The 16,226-nt window shown below is 53.8% G+C and overlaps 2 protein-coding genes and 1 long non-coding RNA gene across 7 annotated transcripts; 1 reads left to right on the forward strand and 2 right to left on the reverse strand.

The window, feature by feature from the left end:
- Positions 1 to 2,443: 2,443 nt before the first annotated feature.
- LOC135329686 (uncharacterized) lies at positions 2,444 to 3,970 on the reverse strand. The gene is made up of 3 exons (XR_010391260.1): positions 3,839 to 3,970; positions 2,996 to 3,746; positions 2,444 to 2,493 (listed from the first exon to the last, which is right to left on the reverse strand). It is a non-coding gene; the product is annotated as an uncharacterized LOC135329686 (long non-coding RNA).
- A 1,401-nt stretch (positions 3,971 to 5,371) lies between these two features.
- Positions 5,372 to 10,811, reverse strand: LOC135323855 (uncharacterized). Of its 3 annotated transcripts, XM_064498807.1 has the most exons (10): positions 10,310 to 10,811; positions 9,192 to 9,263; positions 9,061 to 9,099; positions 8,801 to 8,860; positions 7,577 to 7,648; positions 7,061 to 7,132; positions 6,857 to 6,955; positions 6,258 to 6,335; positions 5,771 to 5,918; positions 5,372 to 5,574 (listed from the first exon to the last, which is right to left on the reverse strand). In XM_064498807.1, exons 1-10 carry the CDS (start codon positions 10,425 to 10,427, stop codon positions 5,385 to 5,387), a joined length of 948 nt encoding a protein of 315 aa, XP_064354877.1. In that variant the 5' UTR covers positions 10,428 to 10,811; the 3' UTR covers positions 5,372 to 5,384. The 3 variants fall into 3 exon arrangements, with proteins under 3 accessions (XP_064354877.1, XP_064354884.1, XP_064354889.1); XM_064498814.1 differs by lacking the exon at positions 8,801 to 8,860; XM_064498819.1 differs by lacking the exon at positions 5,771 to 5,918 and having other exon boundaries at positions 5,401 to 5,574.
- Positions 10,812 to 11,486: 675 nt separating this feature from the next.
- LOC135323858 (uncharacterized) lies at positions 11,487 to 15,899 on the forward strand. 3 transcript variants are annotated; one of them, XM_064498830.1, is made up of 9 exons: positions 11,490 to 11,700; positions 13,111 to 13,182; positions 13,374 to 13,445; positions 13,538 to 13,576; positions 13,953 to 14,024; positions 14,490 to 14,561; positions 14,762 to 14,836; positions 15,176 to 15,323; positions 15,518 to 15,899. In XM_064498830.1, the coding sequence occupies exons 1-9, from the start codon at positions 11,601 to 11,603 to the stop codon at positions 15,873 to 15,875; spliced, it is 1,008 nt and encodes a 335-aa protein (XP_064354900.1). In that variant the 5' UTR covers positions 11,490 to 11,600; the 3' UTR covers positions 15,876 to 15,899. The 3 variants fall into 3 exon arrangements, with proteins under 3 accessions (XP_064354913.1, XP_064354900.1, XP_064354908.1); XM_064498838.1 differs by having other exon boundaries at positions 11,637 to 11,971; XM_064498843.1 differs by lacking the exon at positions 15,176 to 15,323 and having other exon boundaries at positions 11,487 to 11,700; positions 15,518 to 15,845.
- The last annotated feature ends 327 nt before the right edge of the window (positions 15,900 to 16,226 follow it).

The following is a 16,226-nucleotide window of genomic DNA, read 5'->3' on the forward strand; positions in this document are numbered from 1 at the left end:
GGCCTTCCTCTCTTTCCCAACCAGCCCCCTCTCACTTTCCTCCACTTGGAGACGTTCAGCTTCTGTGCACAGAAGACCACTGTGCTAACACCCAGCAGCCTCTGGTCTCACTTTAGCACTCCTCTAACTCACTCATAACTCAGAGCTGCACGGCCGTCCTTCGCAGCGCCTCCTTCCCCTCTCGATCCCCAAATCCACCAGGATTCAGCGGGGCACTCCCAGTGAGTTCACTTGCACTCCAAGGCTCCTCCACGCTCCCCCATTCGGATGAATGAATCCTTAAGGACAGCCCGAGCTGGGAAACTACAGTGATGAGGGGACCGAGGGCAGCCCTTGATGCAGGGCAACTCTCTGACAGCCCCTCTCCCTCATCCAACCCTGCCGTAAGCGCTGTGCATTACACCCAGACACAAAGGACCAAACAGCCAAGGACTCGCACCATTCTAGCCCAACAGGTTTTTTATTCTCTTCGGAATGGGCACAGGTTTTTTATTCTGTTCGGGATAGGCACCGGAAGTCGCCTGGAGCTGCTGTTGAGATTTTCATTTCCTATAGTAAACTCATCCTTTTTTCTTTTGCTTTCTAGCTTTGCTCTTCCTTCCTCCATACTGGGCTCTTGTCTGTCAGAGGCAGCGGCAGGATTAGCTGGTACCGCTTCTCTGCAGCAACGAGAATGGCTTTCAGGAAAAGAGTACTCACTGCCAGGAAGGAAGAGTCCACCTAAGAAAGCTAACAGCAGACGTCTCAACAGAGTCCTCTCAACAGCTCACCAGGCACTCCACCATACTATCCCTACACATGCTTCGTTGCTAAGAGCGGCCATGTACTAAAGAACATCGGAAAAGAACAACTCACTGTTTTCTCTTCCTCAGCAGGGAAATGACTTTACAGGTCAGCAGTACCCCAAGCAGCAACGAATCCGAGACTGCTGCAGTGAAGACCAAACACTGCTTTCGTCGGCCTTTATGAGCTGCAGCCTCGGCATCTTTTTCACCACCAAGACCTGGAGGAAAGGAGACAATCCCATACATCCCTGGGTTCTGCACGACTGATAATCTCACTGTGTGGTTGGGATTCCCAGGCAATTTTACATGCCGTGTTGTTACTATCACTGATTCTGGCCTCTTGGCAGCGGCGGACAAGAAAGTTCACTGAAACGTCTCATGGGCAAGAACCCACTGGCCGGTGAAAGTCTGAACCAGCACCACCCCTAACTGTGCTGGCGGCACTCCCCAGCCCAGCAGGCAGAACGGGCTCCTCTGCGTCTGCCTGCGGCCAAGGAGACACCTGAACCTGGCTCTCTCCCTTTGCTTTTTCTCTCACACAGGCACCACCTCCCCTTCCTCTGCCCTCTGCTCTTCCAAACACAACTCGCATGCTCCACATTTCCAGGACTCCTCTCTCACTTAGGCATCCCTGCAAGACTGCTCAGTACCTTGGTGTGTTGGAAAAAAGGCGTATTTCCTGCCGTGGGGAGCTTCTCCAGGCTGTGACACGCTTGGAAGCACTATGAAGAATCAGAGAGAGGGAAAGCCTCAGCACTGCTCAGGCACACAGCATGCAGAAGGACAGACAAGCTTCCCTCCTGCCCGACCCCTGAATCAGGGCATCGCTTTGGGCCTCCTTTCACAGCAGGGATCCCACTCGGTGCACCTTTTGTGCCTAGGGCCTCTAGGGACTCCCTGCAAGTTCTGAGATGCAGACACAGCAGGAGATCGAGTTGATTAAGAGTCATGTTTGCTAACATGTGCTCAGTGGGGTTAAAACCGCCTCAGTCACCACACGGCAAAGCTCCAAAATCCCTGGGAGCTGCGGGGTGTGGGAAGTGAGGCTATCTCACAGGATCCACAAAGGTTTATTTAATTAGCATGTCAGAGATGTGCATATCATCTCCACACACCAGAGACAAAAGTCATCTTCAGAAAGCCGCTCCCGCCTTGTTGTAGAACACTTCCAATGCCCTAGTACTTTCCGTAGGCTTCTTCAGATTGGAATGGCAGCGAATGAGCGTGGGCTCGTGAGCCTCTAATTACACCAAGGCACTTGTCTCGCCCTTCCACTCCTGGGCATTTTGCAAACGCTTACCGGGCGCCTGCACAGGCACCATCTGCGTACCAATGGAAGCATGCAGGGAGCTGCTTGGGGAAAGGACACCCTGGGCTTCACACAAGCTCTAAACTCAACCCCAACAAGCCTGCTGCCTTTGCTGCAGGCACTGGAAGAAGCACAAGGTTGCAGCAGCTAGCAAACACCACTTGGCCACACAAAGCACCCTGGGACACATCTCTGAAGCCCTCCCAAATCCCTCTTGGCTCTTTTGCCTCTAGGAGCACCAGCCAAGGACTTAAGCTACATGGCCCATGAATCAAATAGTGAAAAATCCTGCTCATTCCTGGAAGGGAATCAGTCCTGACCACTTACCCCTGGCATGCCCCTGAGGCATAACAGTGGCATCCGGATGAGAAGCTGGGAGGCCACTGCCTACAGGAACACCTGTAAGCAAACACAGACAAGTTTTCATTACAGGTTGCCACACTCTTCTGCAGAAGTGAATTGCAGTGACTGGAAGGGGAATGGGGGGACACACGCAGGTTGAGAGTCTCCCAGCTGCAGGAGGGCCAGGGAGACTTGCTGCCTGGGACCTGGCGCCTCTCCAAATCCTCTGTCAACACACTATCCAACACCCCGCAAGCACCCCAGGACAAACACACAGCCCCTTGGTGCTTTCTTCTGGGGAGGTCTCTAACATACACCAAGGAAGCCAGAACTCTACGAACAGGCAACCTTCAGGACTGGAGGACAACAAGGATCATTTACATTCCTCATGCACAGAAGCCCACTGGCCAGTGCAAGACTGAACCAGCGCTACCCCTAACTGTTTCTCTAGCCTGCCAGCAGGGCACGGCTGTTGCGGACCTTGGCATTGTCCAGAGGGCACAACAAAGTGAGAAAAGAAATGCTTATTTTTTCAACCGAGTATCTGCTGACTGCTCACCTCCATGATGTCTCGGAGTCTCCAGGCCAGGCTCCAGAGCAGAAGAGGGATCTCCACTCCCTACAGCCACAGCTTCAACCAAACACACATGGGAACAGTTCCCGTTATCTATATGTTGCCATATACTTCTGCAGATTTTTATGGGTACAAACTGAAGCCTGCACAGAGCTGCTGGGGGAAAGGATGCCCTGGAGTTCACGCAAGCTGTAACTCCACCCCAACAAGCCTGTGGCCTTTGCAGTAGGCACTGCGAGCAGCACAAAGCCTTCCCAAGGAAAAGCACACCGCGGCAGATAGCTGAAGGCCACCCAAGTCCCACTCTACTATTGGGAGTGTCTGAGCAGCAGCCAAGGACTTACTCAGGTCTGTGCCATATGAAGAACATTTTCAAAGGTAAAAGCTTATTCTGTGAAGTGAATAAAGCTTGACTACTTACCCCGGGGATCCTCCTGAGGCATGAGAACTGGATACCGCTGAAAAGTTTGGTAACCATCGCCTATAGGCAGAGCACAAACCGAACGCATTGGTGACAAGGTTTCCTTACAAGCTGGTACAGATTGCTCCACGCAGCAGTTGCACTGAATGGAAGGGGGGCCAGGCAGTGACATGGGACCTATTAGCAGGTCGAGAGTCTCAGAGCTGTGGAGGGGCAGGCGTCACCTTTTGCCTGGCACTTGGCAGCTCTCAAAGTAAAGGAACGCTCACAACTTACCCCTGGCACCCCTGCGAGGTTCAACAACTCTTGGACCACCTGAAGAGGAAGCATGATGTACAATTGCACATGAACTACATACTACAAAGGACATTCTTATTCTTGCAGGTAAGGAAAAGGTGACTACGTACCCCTGGGAAGACCCCGAGCCTCAGCAACGGGATCCAGGCGAGAATCGGGATAACCATTAACCACAGCCTCGTCTGTAACCAAACACGCGTGGGAACAGTTCTCGGTACGTATTTCCACACTCTTCTGATTCGAATGGTGGTGAACGACAGGGAACATATAATTTCACCACGCTTCCACTCATGCGCATCTTGCAAACACTTAGCGGGTGCCTGCAGTGCCACCATATGGGCATAAATCTAAGCAGGCATGGAGCTGCTGGGGGAAGGGATGCCCTGGAGTTCACACAAGCTCTGGGGCTCAACCCCACCGTGCCCCCTGGCTTTGCAGCAGGCACTGGAAGCAGCACAGCATCAGAGCAGCTCGCCAACAGCACTCCGCGCACCAAAGCTCCCAGCGCAGATCTCGGAAGCCTTCCCAGCTTCCCCTCTGCTCTTTTGTGTGTCTAAGAATTGGCCCAGGACTTATTCAGTCCAACGTCACATGAACAAAATACCAAAAAGCAAAGGCTCCTTCCATAAAGTGAATTGATCTTGACCACTTACCCCTGGCATCCCCCTGATGCTCAAAAAGCAGATTCAACTGAGAAGCTGGAAGACCACTGCCTACAGGAAGAGCTGGTTCTTCTGATCCCAGAGGCAAAGGGTTGCTGGGCCACCTGAGAAACATGCTCAAATCTCACCGCTTGCCTTTCCTGTCCTACGCCCTTCCCTCACCAGGTTTCTCAGGGCCACGTGAGCTTCCCCAGGGACACTGCAGGTGCTGGGGCTGCACCTTGCCGTGGCCTTCCTATGGGATCCTACGAGGGCCTTTACTCCTTGCCCTCTCCTGCAAGCTGGCAGTAGGGGTGACAAATGTTTTTTGAGGCGGCAACTGTTTGCCTGTGGTCCTCTGGAAAGCTAGGAGTCCACTTTTGCCCCCTTAACAGAGAGCACAGAGGAGCCTGGGCTTTCCTCCAAATACAGCTGTATTCCCTTTTCTGCCTTACCGCCAATATTCACGGCTTCAGTGTTTGGGAGCAGAGCAATGCCATTTCTTTTGGTTACCTTTTGTGCCATTTCTAAGGCCAGTATTGTTCTTCCTATCACAGTCCTTTTTACTCTCTTGCCCGAACAGCCCCCTCTCACTTTGCTCCACTTGGAGACGGTCAGCTTCTGCGCACAGAAGACCATTGCACTAACCCCCAGCAGCCTCTCATCTCACTTTAGCACTCCTCTAACCTATTGCTCAGAGCTGCATGGCCATCCTTCGCAGCGCCACCTTCCCCTCTCGGTCCCCAAATCCACCAGGATTCAGCGGGGCACTCCCAGTGAGTTCACTTGCACTCCAAGGCTCCTCCATGCTCCCCCATTCGGATGAATGAATCCTTAAGGACAGCCCGAGCTGGGAAACTACAGTGATGAGGGGACCGAGGGCAGCCCTTGATGCAGGGCAACTCTCTGACAGCCCCTCTCCCTCATCCAACCCTGCTGTAAGTGCTGTGCATTACATCCAGACACAGAGGACCAAACAGCCAAGGACTCGCACCATTCTAGCCCAACAGGTTTTTTATTCTCTTCGGAATGGGCACAGGTTTTTTATTCTGTTCGGGATAGGCACCGGAAGTCGCCTGGAGCTGCTGTTGAGATTTTCATTTTCTACGGCAAGTTCATCCTTTTCTGTTCTGCTCCCTGGTTTTGCTCTGCCTTCCTCTGTACTTGACTCCTCTCTGTTGGAGGCAGCGGCAGGATTAGCCTCCCTGCAACAACGAGAATGGCTTTCAGGAAAAGAGTACTCACTGCCAGGAAGGAAGAGTCCACCTAAGAAAGCTAACAGCAGACGTCTCAACAGAGTCCTCTCAACAGCTCACCAGGCACTCCACCATACTATCCCTACACATGCTTCGCTGCTAAGAGCAGCCATGTACTAAAGAATGTCGGAAAAGAACAACTCACTGTTTTCTCTTCCTCAGCCGGAAAGTAACTACACATGTCAGTACTACGGCAAACAGTATGGAGCCCGAGACTGCAGTGCTCAGGACCAAACGCTGCTTTCGTCGGCCTTTATGAGCTGCAGCCTCGGCATCTTTGTCACCAGCAAGGCCTGCAGGAAAGGAGACAATCCCATACATGCCTGGGTTCTGCAGGACTGATAATCTCACTGGGTGGCTGGGATTTCCAGGCAATTTTACATGCCGTGGTGTTGCTATCGCTGATTCTGGTCTCTTGGCAGCGGCGGACAAGAAAGCTCATTGACACTTCTCAGGGGCAAGAGCCCACTGGCCAGTGAAAGCCTGAACCAGCGCTACCCCTACCTGTGCCCCTGGGCTTCAGGGAGGGCATGTGTGCTGGGCACCTTGCATTCCCCAGGAGGGCAATAAAAGAGGGAAAAGGAGAAAATACTAATAGAAAAATCAAAAGGAAAGGAAGACAGATTACTTACCCCTGCGATCTCCCTGAGGCTCAAGCAGAGGCTTCAGCCCCTGAGAAGCTGCAGAAGCTTCACTGACTTGAGGGACATCTGTAATTACACACGGAGGAGAAGACGGTAAAATACCTGGGGCAATGCACCTGTTCGTAAAGGAACTCTAGTGCACTGAAAGGGATGTTGCTATGCCCTGGGTAGGCCTAGAGTTGCACAGTGGCCGAGGGGCCTACCTGACCTTTGGCTAGGGACACGGCGGCTCTCACAGTAAACCAATAGTCACACCTCACCTCCGGGATTCCCCAGAGACTAATTGCAAGCATCTCCACAGACCAGAGACAAAAGTCATCTTCAGAAAGCCGCTCCTGCCTTGCTTTAGAACACCTCCCATACTCTAGTACCTCAACATTAACAAACGCAGTGAAGAACACGCTTGTAGAAGAGACCCTCGACAAGCTCTGCGGCTTGCCAATGCCTGCAAGGTGTGACGCGGTGTGTCACTGCGGCGAGGCTCTGATCAATCCCTTTCTCCTGCGTAAGGCACAGCTCATCCATAGCTGTTTCCAAAACCTCAAGTTTACAATGATTACCCTTAACACAGAGTGAAATCTACCCACCAGCTGCTCTCTGCAACTCCTTCAAGATTTCCTGCAGGAGTTTAGAATACTTCTCAGAGGACTTTCCTCTCTGGGCCTTATACTTCCTCTGCCGAGGACCTAAACAGAAAGTATTAAGTTAAACTGCACACGAACAAGATACGCACAAGTAAATGCTCCTTCTTTCAAATAACCCAAAAGAGTAGGCAAATAGTCACGACTCACCTGTACGATTCCCCAGAGATTCTACATGGGCATCCAGATGAGAAGCTGCATAGCCATCTCCTGCGGCCACATCTGTAACCAAAGAGATGAGCAGAGCTCTCATTACCTATTTCTGTATGCTGCTTCGGATTTGAATGGTAGCGAATGAGCATGGAACGTCTCATTACAGCAAGGCACTCGTCTTGCCCTTCCGCTCCTGAGTCTTTGGCAAACACTCATCGGGTGCCTGCACAGGTACCACGTGCCTACAAATGCAAGCATGCTGGGAAAGGATGCCCTGGAGTTCACCTGAGCCCTAAGCTCAACCCCAGCAAGCCTGCTGGCTTTGCTGTAGGCACTGGAAAAGCATAAGGCTGGAGGAGCCAGGCAAAGCGCAGATCTCTGAAGCCCTCCCAAAGCCCACTCTGCTCTTTTGCAGGCATGAGCCTCGGCCAAGGACTGAAGCTACACGGCCCGTGAATACAACTCCGAAACCAAAGGCTCCTCCCAGGAAGTGAATACATCTCCACCACTTACTCCTGGCATGCCCCTGAGGCTCAGAAGTGGGATCCAGCTGGGAACCTAGAAGGCCACCGCCTGCAGGAACACCTGTAAGCAAACACAGACAAGACAAGTTTTCATTACGTCGTGCAACATACTTCTGCAGAAGTGACTTGCTGTGAATGGAAGGGGAATGCGGGACACACGTGCAGTCCAAGAGTCTCCCAGCTGCAGGAGGGCCAGGGGCGCTTGTTGCCTGGGCCCTGCTGCCTCTCCAAATGCTCTGTCAAGGCGCTACCCAGCGCCCCCCAAGCACCCCCACGACAAACACACAGCCCCACGGTGCTTTCTTCCGAGGAGGTCTCTAACGTACACCAAGGTGTTAAAGAATAGTGAATTGAAACTGTCTAGAGATAGCTGCTTAGCACAACTTATATAAAACTTGCTTAGCATGAGTAGCTAAATTTGCTGAAGCCTTAGGCCACACTTGGATAAAGTAATGAACCTTTACCTAGTTTAGTAAAAAACAGTGCCTCAGAGCTCGTTCAGGCTGGGAAGATAAGGAAGCCACACACAGTCTGCGTTCCTGTGTCACCCACTCCGAAAGGGAAGACGTCAAAACATTGAAAAATAAGACCTTGGGAGACAACCGCAAGACCCAACAAAGGTACAACCGTCATCAGAGACCACAAAAAACAAAGGTAAGGAGAAAAACAGCTTACCTAGGAACAACGATGAGATCCAATGAGGAGCAGGAGACCCCAGACCTAAAAATTACTATTGGTCTAACTACTGTGTGAGGGGTGGGAAATTTAAGTTGAAAAACCTATAATTGCCCAGGATTTGTTTTTGTTAGGGTCCCTCTTTGGAGGCACCCAGCTCGAGCTGTAATTACGGCACGCACGTGATTAAAATTTAATTATTTAATTTGCTTTGATTTTGATTGGCTCTGAACTTTACCTGCGGGAACCTAGGGTCGAGCCCTGTTATGGTGGCCGACAAGCCTAACTTCCATAACAAAGGAAACCAGAACTCTACGAACAGGCAACCTTCAGGACTGGAGGACAACAAGGATCGTTTACATTGCTCACGCACAGGAGCCCACTGGCCGGTGGAGGACTGAACCAGCACTACCCCTAGTTGTTCTGCTGCCCTTTGGTCAGCACATGTGTGCTGCAGACCTTGGCTTCCTCCGGACTGCACTACAGAGGCGGAAAAGACATACTTCTCTCTTCAACTGAGTATCTGCTGACTACTCACCTCCAGGTTCAAATCCAGGGTCCAGAGAAGAAGAGAAATCTCCATCACCCACGGCCACATCTGTACCCAAACACATGAGAATGGCTCCCATTACTTTCTTCTTCCCGTTACAACTTCTTCACAAAGCAATGGTAGCGAATGGAAGGGGGGCCACGATGGGACATATATGTAGGTCGGGAGTCTCAAAGCTGTGGAGGGCAGAGATGACCTTCTGCCCAGCACCTGGCAGCTCTCAAAGGAAAGAAATGCTCACAACTTACCCCTGGGGACCCCTCGCGGCTCTAAAGCACGTGGACGACCTGGAGAAGAAGGATGAAGTACAAGTTCACAGGAACAAAATAGTACAAAGAAAGTTCTTATTCTTTCTGGGACGTAAAAACTGACTACGTACCCCTGGGAAGACCCAGAGGCTCAACAAGACGATGCAGCTGAGCGGCTGGATAATCATCAAATACAGCCACATCTGTAACCAAACACAGATGGGAGGAGTTCTCATGATGTATTTCCATAGATGACTTCTGATTTGAAGGGTGGTGAGTGGTGGGGAACATATAATCACACCGTACTTCCGCTCATGGGCACCTTGCAAACGCTTAGCGGGTGTCTGCAGTGGCACCCTATGGGCATAAATCTAAGCAGGCACGGAGCTGCTGGGGGAAAGGGTGCCCTGGAGTTCACACAAGCTCTAGGCTCAACCCCACCGTGCCCCCTGGCTTTGCAGCAGGCACTGGAAGCAGCACAGGCTCAGGGGGACTCAGCAACAGTGCTTTGCAAGCCAAAGCACCCAGCACAGATCTCGGAAGCCTTCCCCAGGTCACACATGTGGGTCGAGAGCCTCACAAGTGCAGAGGAGCCGGGGGGAACCTGTCGGCTGGGATCTGGCAGCTCTCCAAATCCTGCATCCAGGCGCCATACGACAGCCCCCAAGCACCCCCAGGACAAACACGCGGGCCCTCGGCACCTCCTTCCAGGGAGCTCTCTAACGCACAGCACTCTGCAAAGGGGGAACCCTCAGCACCGCAGGACACGAAGGATCGTTTACACTGCGCGGGCACAAGAGCTCCCCGGCCAGCGAAAGGCCAAAGCGGCGCCAGGAAAGGCATGCTTCTGGTCTTGCCAGGGAGGGGACGGTCCCCTGAGGACTCACCTCCAGCATCTTCCCAAGCCTTCGGTCCCGCATCCGGCCAAGCACCGGCATCGCCATCGCCGCCGGGCACCGCTGCAACCCCCCGCGGGGACGACAGCTCCCGTCACCCAGCGCCAGGTGCTGCTCCAGGCACAGCTCTCGCCCCCGGCGCCCCCCAGCGCACCCCCCTCCCCGCGGCCCCACGAGCCTCGCCGAGCCGCTCCCGGCCCCCGCCGCCGCCTCCCGTCGCCCCGCAGCCCGGCAGGCGCCTCCCGCCGCCCCCGGCCGCCCCGGCCGCTCGCCGGCCGGCCCCGCGGCCCCCAGGCTGCCGCGCCGCGCCGTGCGGGGGCGGCGCTGCCTCCGTCGCCGCCCGCCCGCCCTACCTGGGCCCGGCGCTGCCCGCGGAGCAGCCCGGCTGTCCCGGGCACGCAGGGCCGCCAGGAGGCCGAGCAGCAGCAGCAGGCGACGCCCGGGGCCGGACGCCCCCCGCGCTCGCACCATGCTGCCCGTCGCCAGCAGCCGCCCCCCGCCGGCGCCCTCGAGCAACGCGCGCGCGGAGCGGCGTCTGCGGGGCGCGGCGCGGCACAACGCACCGCAGCGGAAAGCACCGCACCGCAGCGGAAAGCACCGCACCGCACTGCACCGCACTGCACTGCACCGCAGCGGAAAGCACCGCACCGCAGCGCAAAGCAGCGCACTGCCCCGCAGCACAACGCAACACCGCGCAGCACAACGCAGCACAATGCACCGCGGGGCCCCTCTGTGAGCTCAGGGGCGCCCTCCGCGCGCCTCCGCGGCGGCCCGCGCTCCCTCCGCGCGCCGGCGCCGGCGCCGGCGCCGCCCTGTGCGGGCAGCCCGGGCATGCTGGCGGCCGGGGGTGCTGCTGCCGCCCTCGAGGAGCCCCTCGGGGGCAGCCCGGCTCTCTGCCCACACGCTCGCGCCCCTGCGCTCGCCTCGCTGCTCGGCAGCTCCGCGCCAGCGCCTGCTCCGGCCTCGCTCGCTGCTCTCCTTCCCGCCCCCGCTGCCGCCGCTCTGCTCCAGCGCCAGCGCTAGCGCCAGCTGTGCACTTCCGGAGCTGGCCCAGGGGCAGCTGCTGACAGGCGGGGGGGCTCCAGTGCCAAGCCTGTGCCCCAGCTCTCCTCCCCCGTCCAGCTGGGATTCCGCCTCCCGCTTCCTTGCTGGCACCACTGCCTCTGTCCCCTTTGCTTTGGGACCAACATTTCAGGCCTCCTTGGGCCTTGGGACATCCTAGAACTGCTAAAGCCCTAAAGAAACGTTACATCAAAATGGTTTATTTCTAGCTGTGTGTTGCCAGTTTGGCAAAAGAGCTCATGTATCCCTAACTGACCTGTCCTCCATGTAATGCAAAAAATCCCGCCCACTGGTCAAAAAGCCCCATGCCCGGGTGAAGACCCCTGCCCTGAGCATGCGTAGTAGTAAAATGGTGTGTAAGCAGTCTTATAGTTGTCTGTAAATCACTACCCAATCAGTGTAAAAGGGAAAGTTGCAAACCTTGCAATGTGTTTGTATAAATGCTACTTGAAAAGGTGGGGGGGTGTGCTTGATTTGTGGGAAACCACCGAGCACCCAGGCTTGCGCAATGCTGAACTAAATAAGCCAGTGTCTCTCCCGAGTGTGTAATTATTGGCTTATTGCACAACAGGCAACGAATCCATGTTTTGGACAGCGCTCCTGGGGGCTTTGGGTGCTCTCTCTCAGCAAGGAGGAGGTGCTGACGCCCTCACGTATATCCTGGCCCCGGCGGCTGGACTCTGTGAGCATGGCTTGTGTGTCTTGCCAGCCTCCCCTCTTTATGTTGAAGAGGGTCACCAGGCCACCTGTGGATTTCAGGAGCTCCTGGATGCAGTGTGGCTGGAGGAAGAACTGTCGCCTGTGATTCTGGCGTGGCCAGCTGAGAAGATCGTAGTATCTCTGAGCATGTGTGCTGGCTCAGGCTTGACTTCTCTGCCATAGCTGCATGTCTGTGAGGAACTGTACCTCGGGAGGGAGGCACTTCTTTGTGGCATGGTTATGTTTAGCAAGATGTATGTAGGTGTTTAGAGTGAGGACCTTTTTGGCTGGTGGGAGTAGAGGCGTAAAGCGGAAATGCCAGTGTCCATGTTTAGTGTTGCTTGTATGAGTTTTGCTTGCACGAGTTTTGCAGAGCTTTGGTGTTACAGGAGCACAGCTACTAGAGGCTGCATTCTGGGTGTTTTCGCCCATGTGCCTCTTCAGAGAACTCCTCCAGCAGGAGCTCCTAGCCTAGCTTGAGAGCTTCTCTTCTCCATCCCTTGCTCATCTGCTCCTGATGGGAGCAGCAGATCTGAATCTCCCAGCTGTCAATTTTTACTTCCCTGAAAGAACAAGAACTTTCCTTGTAGTTGTAGTTTTGTTCATATGAAATTGTACTTCATACTTCCTCTCCAGGTCATCCAAGCGCTTTAGAGCCGTGGGGGGGGGAGGGTGGGAGGGTGGGAGGTTCCCATGGGTAAGTTGTGAGCATTTCTTTCCTTTGAGAGCTGCCAGGTGCCAGGCAAAAGGTCCTCTCTGCCCCTCCACTTTGGGACAGCTTTGGGACTCGCGACCTACATATAAATGTCCCATCATGGCCCCCCTTCCATTCACTAACATTGCTTTGTGAAGAAGTTGGTAGCATTTTGTAAGGAAAATTGGCACCTCTATGTTTCTGCTCTGCCTGTAAGCTATGGTAAGCTGTAAGCTTTTCCCTCTTCCCGAGCGTCGGGAGGATCCCTGGGGTAAGTGGTCAAGGTGTATTCACTTCCTAGAAGAAGCTTTTATGTTTCCAACTTTTCCTGGTATGGAGTGTAACTGAGTAAGTCGTCAGCTGATGCTCAGAGCCAGAGAAAAGCAGAGTGGGACTCGGGAGGCCTTGAGAGATGTGCCCCGGGGTGCTTTGCCTTGCAAAGTCTTTGTGCTGCTTCCAAAGCCTGCTGCAGAGCCAGCGGGCTTGTTGGGGTTGAGTTTACAGCTTGCGTGAACTCCAGGGCGTGCTTTCCCGCAGCAGGTCTGTGCCTGCTTAGATTGGTACCCATACGGTGCCTGTGCATGCACCCGGTGAGCGTTTGCAAGATGCTCGTGAGTGGAAGGGCATGACAAGGGCCTTGGTGTAATGCTATGTTCCTCGCCGCCATTCGCTACCATTCAAATCTGTGTCTGGTTACAGATGTGGCCGACATTGATGGGCATGCAGCTTCTCAGCTGGATCCCCATTTTGAACCTCGAGATGGTCGTGCATGTAAGTCATGAATATTTAGCTTCTTTGAGAGCTTCCATGTCACGGACAAAATATCAGCCAGGTACCTTGTCAGCTTTAGGTATCTAGAGCTATATGTGTGTCCCTTTTTCCCCTTCCGTGTGCTGCCATTGACTTGAAAAGCTATATCTCAAGCTCAAATGGAGGTGTTTCTCCTGTGTTTTTGATTACAGCTGTTTCCCTGCAGAGGGCTTATCCAGCTTCTCAGCTGGATGCTGTTGCTGAGCCTCCAGGTCTTCCCAGGGGTACGTAGTCAATTTTTACTTCCCTGAAAGAACAAGAACTTTCCTTGTGCTATTTTGTTCCCGTGAACTTGTGCTTCATACTTCCTCTGCAGGTGGTCCAAGCGGTTTAGAGCCGCAGGGGAGTCCCAGGGGTAAGTTGTGAGCATTTCTTTCCTTTGAGAGCTGCCAGGTGCCAGGCAGAAGGTCCTCTCTGCCCCTCCACAGCTTTGAGACTCACGACCTACATATATGTCCCATCATGGCCCCCCCCTTCCATTCACTTCCATTTGGCTTTCGATAGCAGCGGGGGGCCGTGTGTTTGTCCTGGGGGTGCTTGGGGGCTGCTGGGTTGCGCCTCAACGGAGGATTTTGGGGAGGCGCCAGGTCCCAGCCAACAAGTACCCCTGGCCCTATTGTGGCTGGAAGACTCTCAGACTACATGTGTGTCCCCCATTCCCGGCACGTCACTTCCGCGGAAGCATGTTGCACGACGTAATGAAAACTTGTCTTGTCTGTGTTTGCTTACAGGTGTTCCTGCAGGCGGTGGCCTTCTAGGTTCCCAGCTGGATCCCACTTCTGAGCCTCAGGGGCATGCCAGGAGTAAGTGGTGGAGATGTATTCACTTCCTGGGAGGAGCCTTTGGTTTCGGAGTTGTATTCACGGGCCGTGTAGCTTCAGTCCTTGGCCGAGGCTCATGCCTGCAAAAGAGCAGAGTGGGCTTTGGGAGGGCTTCAGAGATCTGCGGTGGGCGCTTTGCCTGGCTCCTCCAGCCTTGTGCTTCTTCAAGTGCCTACGGCAAAGCCAGCAGGCTTGTTGGTGTTTGTGTTTGCAGCTTCTGTGAACTGCAGGGTGTGCTTTCCCCTGGCAGTTCTGTGCATTGTCAAATTTACACCCATACGATGCCCATGCGCGCACCCGGTGTGCGTTTGCAAGATGCTCAGGAGTGGAAGGGCCCGACAAGTTCCTTGGTGGGATTATATTTTCCCCCTGCATTCACTACCATTCAAATCTGAAGAAGTGTACGGAAATATGTAATGGGAGCTGTTCTCGTGTGTTTGGTTACAGATGTGGCCATAGGTGGTGGAGATTTATCTTCTCATCTGGACTCTGATTTTGAGTCTCTGGGGAATCCCAGAGGTGAGTTGTGACTCTTGGTTTATTTTGAGGGTGCCATGTCCCTACCTAAAGGTCAGGAAGGGTTCTCCAGAGCTGTGAGAACCTAGACCTACACGTGTCCCAGGTCGTTACAAGATCTCTGTCAGTTCACTACACTTCCCTTGCAAACAAGTATATTGCCACAGGTATTTCACCCTTTTCTCCTCTGTGTGTCATGACAGATGTCCCTGAAGGCAGTGTTTCTCCAGCTTCTCAGGGGCTGAAGCCTCTGCTTGAGCCTCAGGGAGATCGCAGGGGTAAGTAATCTGTCTTCCTTTCCTTTTGATTTTTCTATTAGTATTTTCTCCTTTTCCCTCTTTTATTGCCCTCCTGGGGAATGCAAGGTGCCCAGCACACATGCCCTCCCTGAAGCCCAGGGGCACAGGTAGGGGTAGCGCTGGTTCAGGCTTTCACTGGCCAGTGGGCTCTTGCCCCTGAGAAGTGTCAATGAGCTTTCTTGTCCGCCGCTGCCAAGAGACCAGAATCAGCGATAGCAACACCACGGCATGTAAAATTGCCTGGAAATCCCAGCCACCCAGTGAGATTATCAGTCCTGCAGAACCCAGGCATGTATGGGATTGTCTCCTTTCCTGCAGGCCTTGCTGGTGACAAAGATGCCGAGGCTGCAGCTCATAAAGGCCGACGAAAGCAGCGTTTGGTCCTGAGCACTGCAGTCTCGGGCTCCATACTGTTTGCCGTAGTACTGACATGTGTAGTTACTTTCCGGCTGAGGAAGAGAAAACAGTGAGTTGTTCTTTTCCGACATTCTTTCTATTTTCCGTGTTTTAGCAACAAAGCATGTGTAGTGATAGTATGGTGGAGTGCCTGGTGAGCTGTTGAGAGGACTCTGTTGAGACGTCTGCTGTTAGCTTTCTTAAGCGGACTCTTCCTTCCTAGCAGTGAGTGCTCTTTCCTGAAAGCCATTTTCGTTGTTGCAGAGAAGCGATGCCAGCTAACCCTGCCGCTGCCTCCAACAGAGAGGAGTCAAGCACAGAGGAAGGCAGAGCAAAACCAGGGAGTGACAGAGAAAAGGATGGGCTCACCCTAGAAAATGAAAATTTCAACAACAGCTCCAGGCGCCTTCCGGTGAACTTTGCGACAGAGCTTGCCCAGTTATTTGATGCCATGAATTCGAAAAGTTCATTTCAGCCTAGATGCCAGAGCAACTCAGATGGTGGTTATGGCTGTTCCTCAAATATCTGCATTTCCCGGGATTTTCCCCAAGGCGATCATTCCAAGTGTGTGTGTTTTCGTTACCAAGAGGGATATTGTACTTCAGATGCATATTCCGAATAGAATAATAAAAATGGTGGGCTAAAACGGTGCGAGTCCTTGGCTGTTTTGGTCCTCTGTGTCTGGGTGTAATGCACAGCGCTTACGGCAGGCTTGGATGAGTGAGAGGGGCTGTCAGAGAGTTGCCCTCCCTCAAGGGCTGCCCTCGTTCCCATTATCAATGTAGTTTCCCAGCTCGGGCTGTCATTAAGGTTTCATTCATCCGAATGGGGGAGCGTGGATGAGACATGGCACGCAAATGGTTATCCGTGAACTCCCTGGGAGTGCTCCACTGAATCCTGGTGGATGTGGGGACTGAGAGGGGAAGGAGGTGCTGCAAAGGATGGCTGTGCAGCTCTGAGCAATGAGTTAGAG

The sequence above is a fragment of the Dromaius novaehollandiae genome, chromosome 1, assembly GCF_036370855.1.
Source record: "Dromaius novaehollandiae isolate bDroNov1 chromosome 1, bDroNov1.hap1, whole genome shotgun sequence".
NCBI lineage: Eukaryota > Metazoa > Chordata > Aves > Casuariiformes > Dromaiidae > Dromaius > Dromaius novaehollandiae.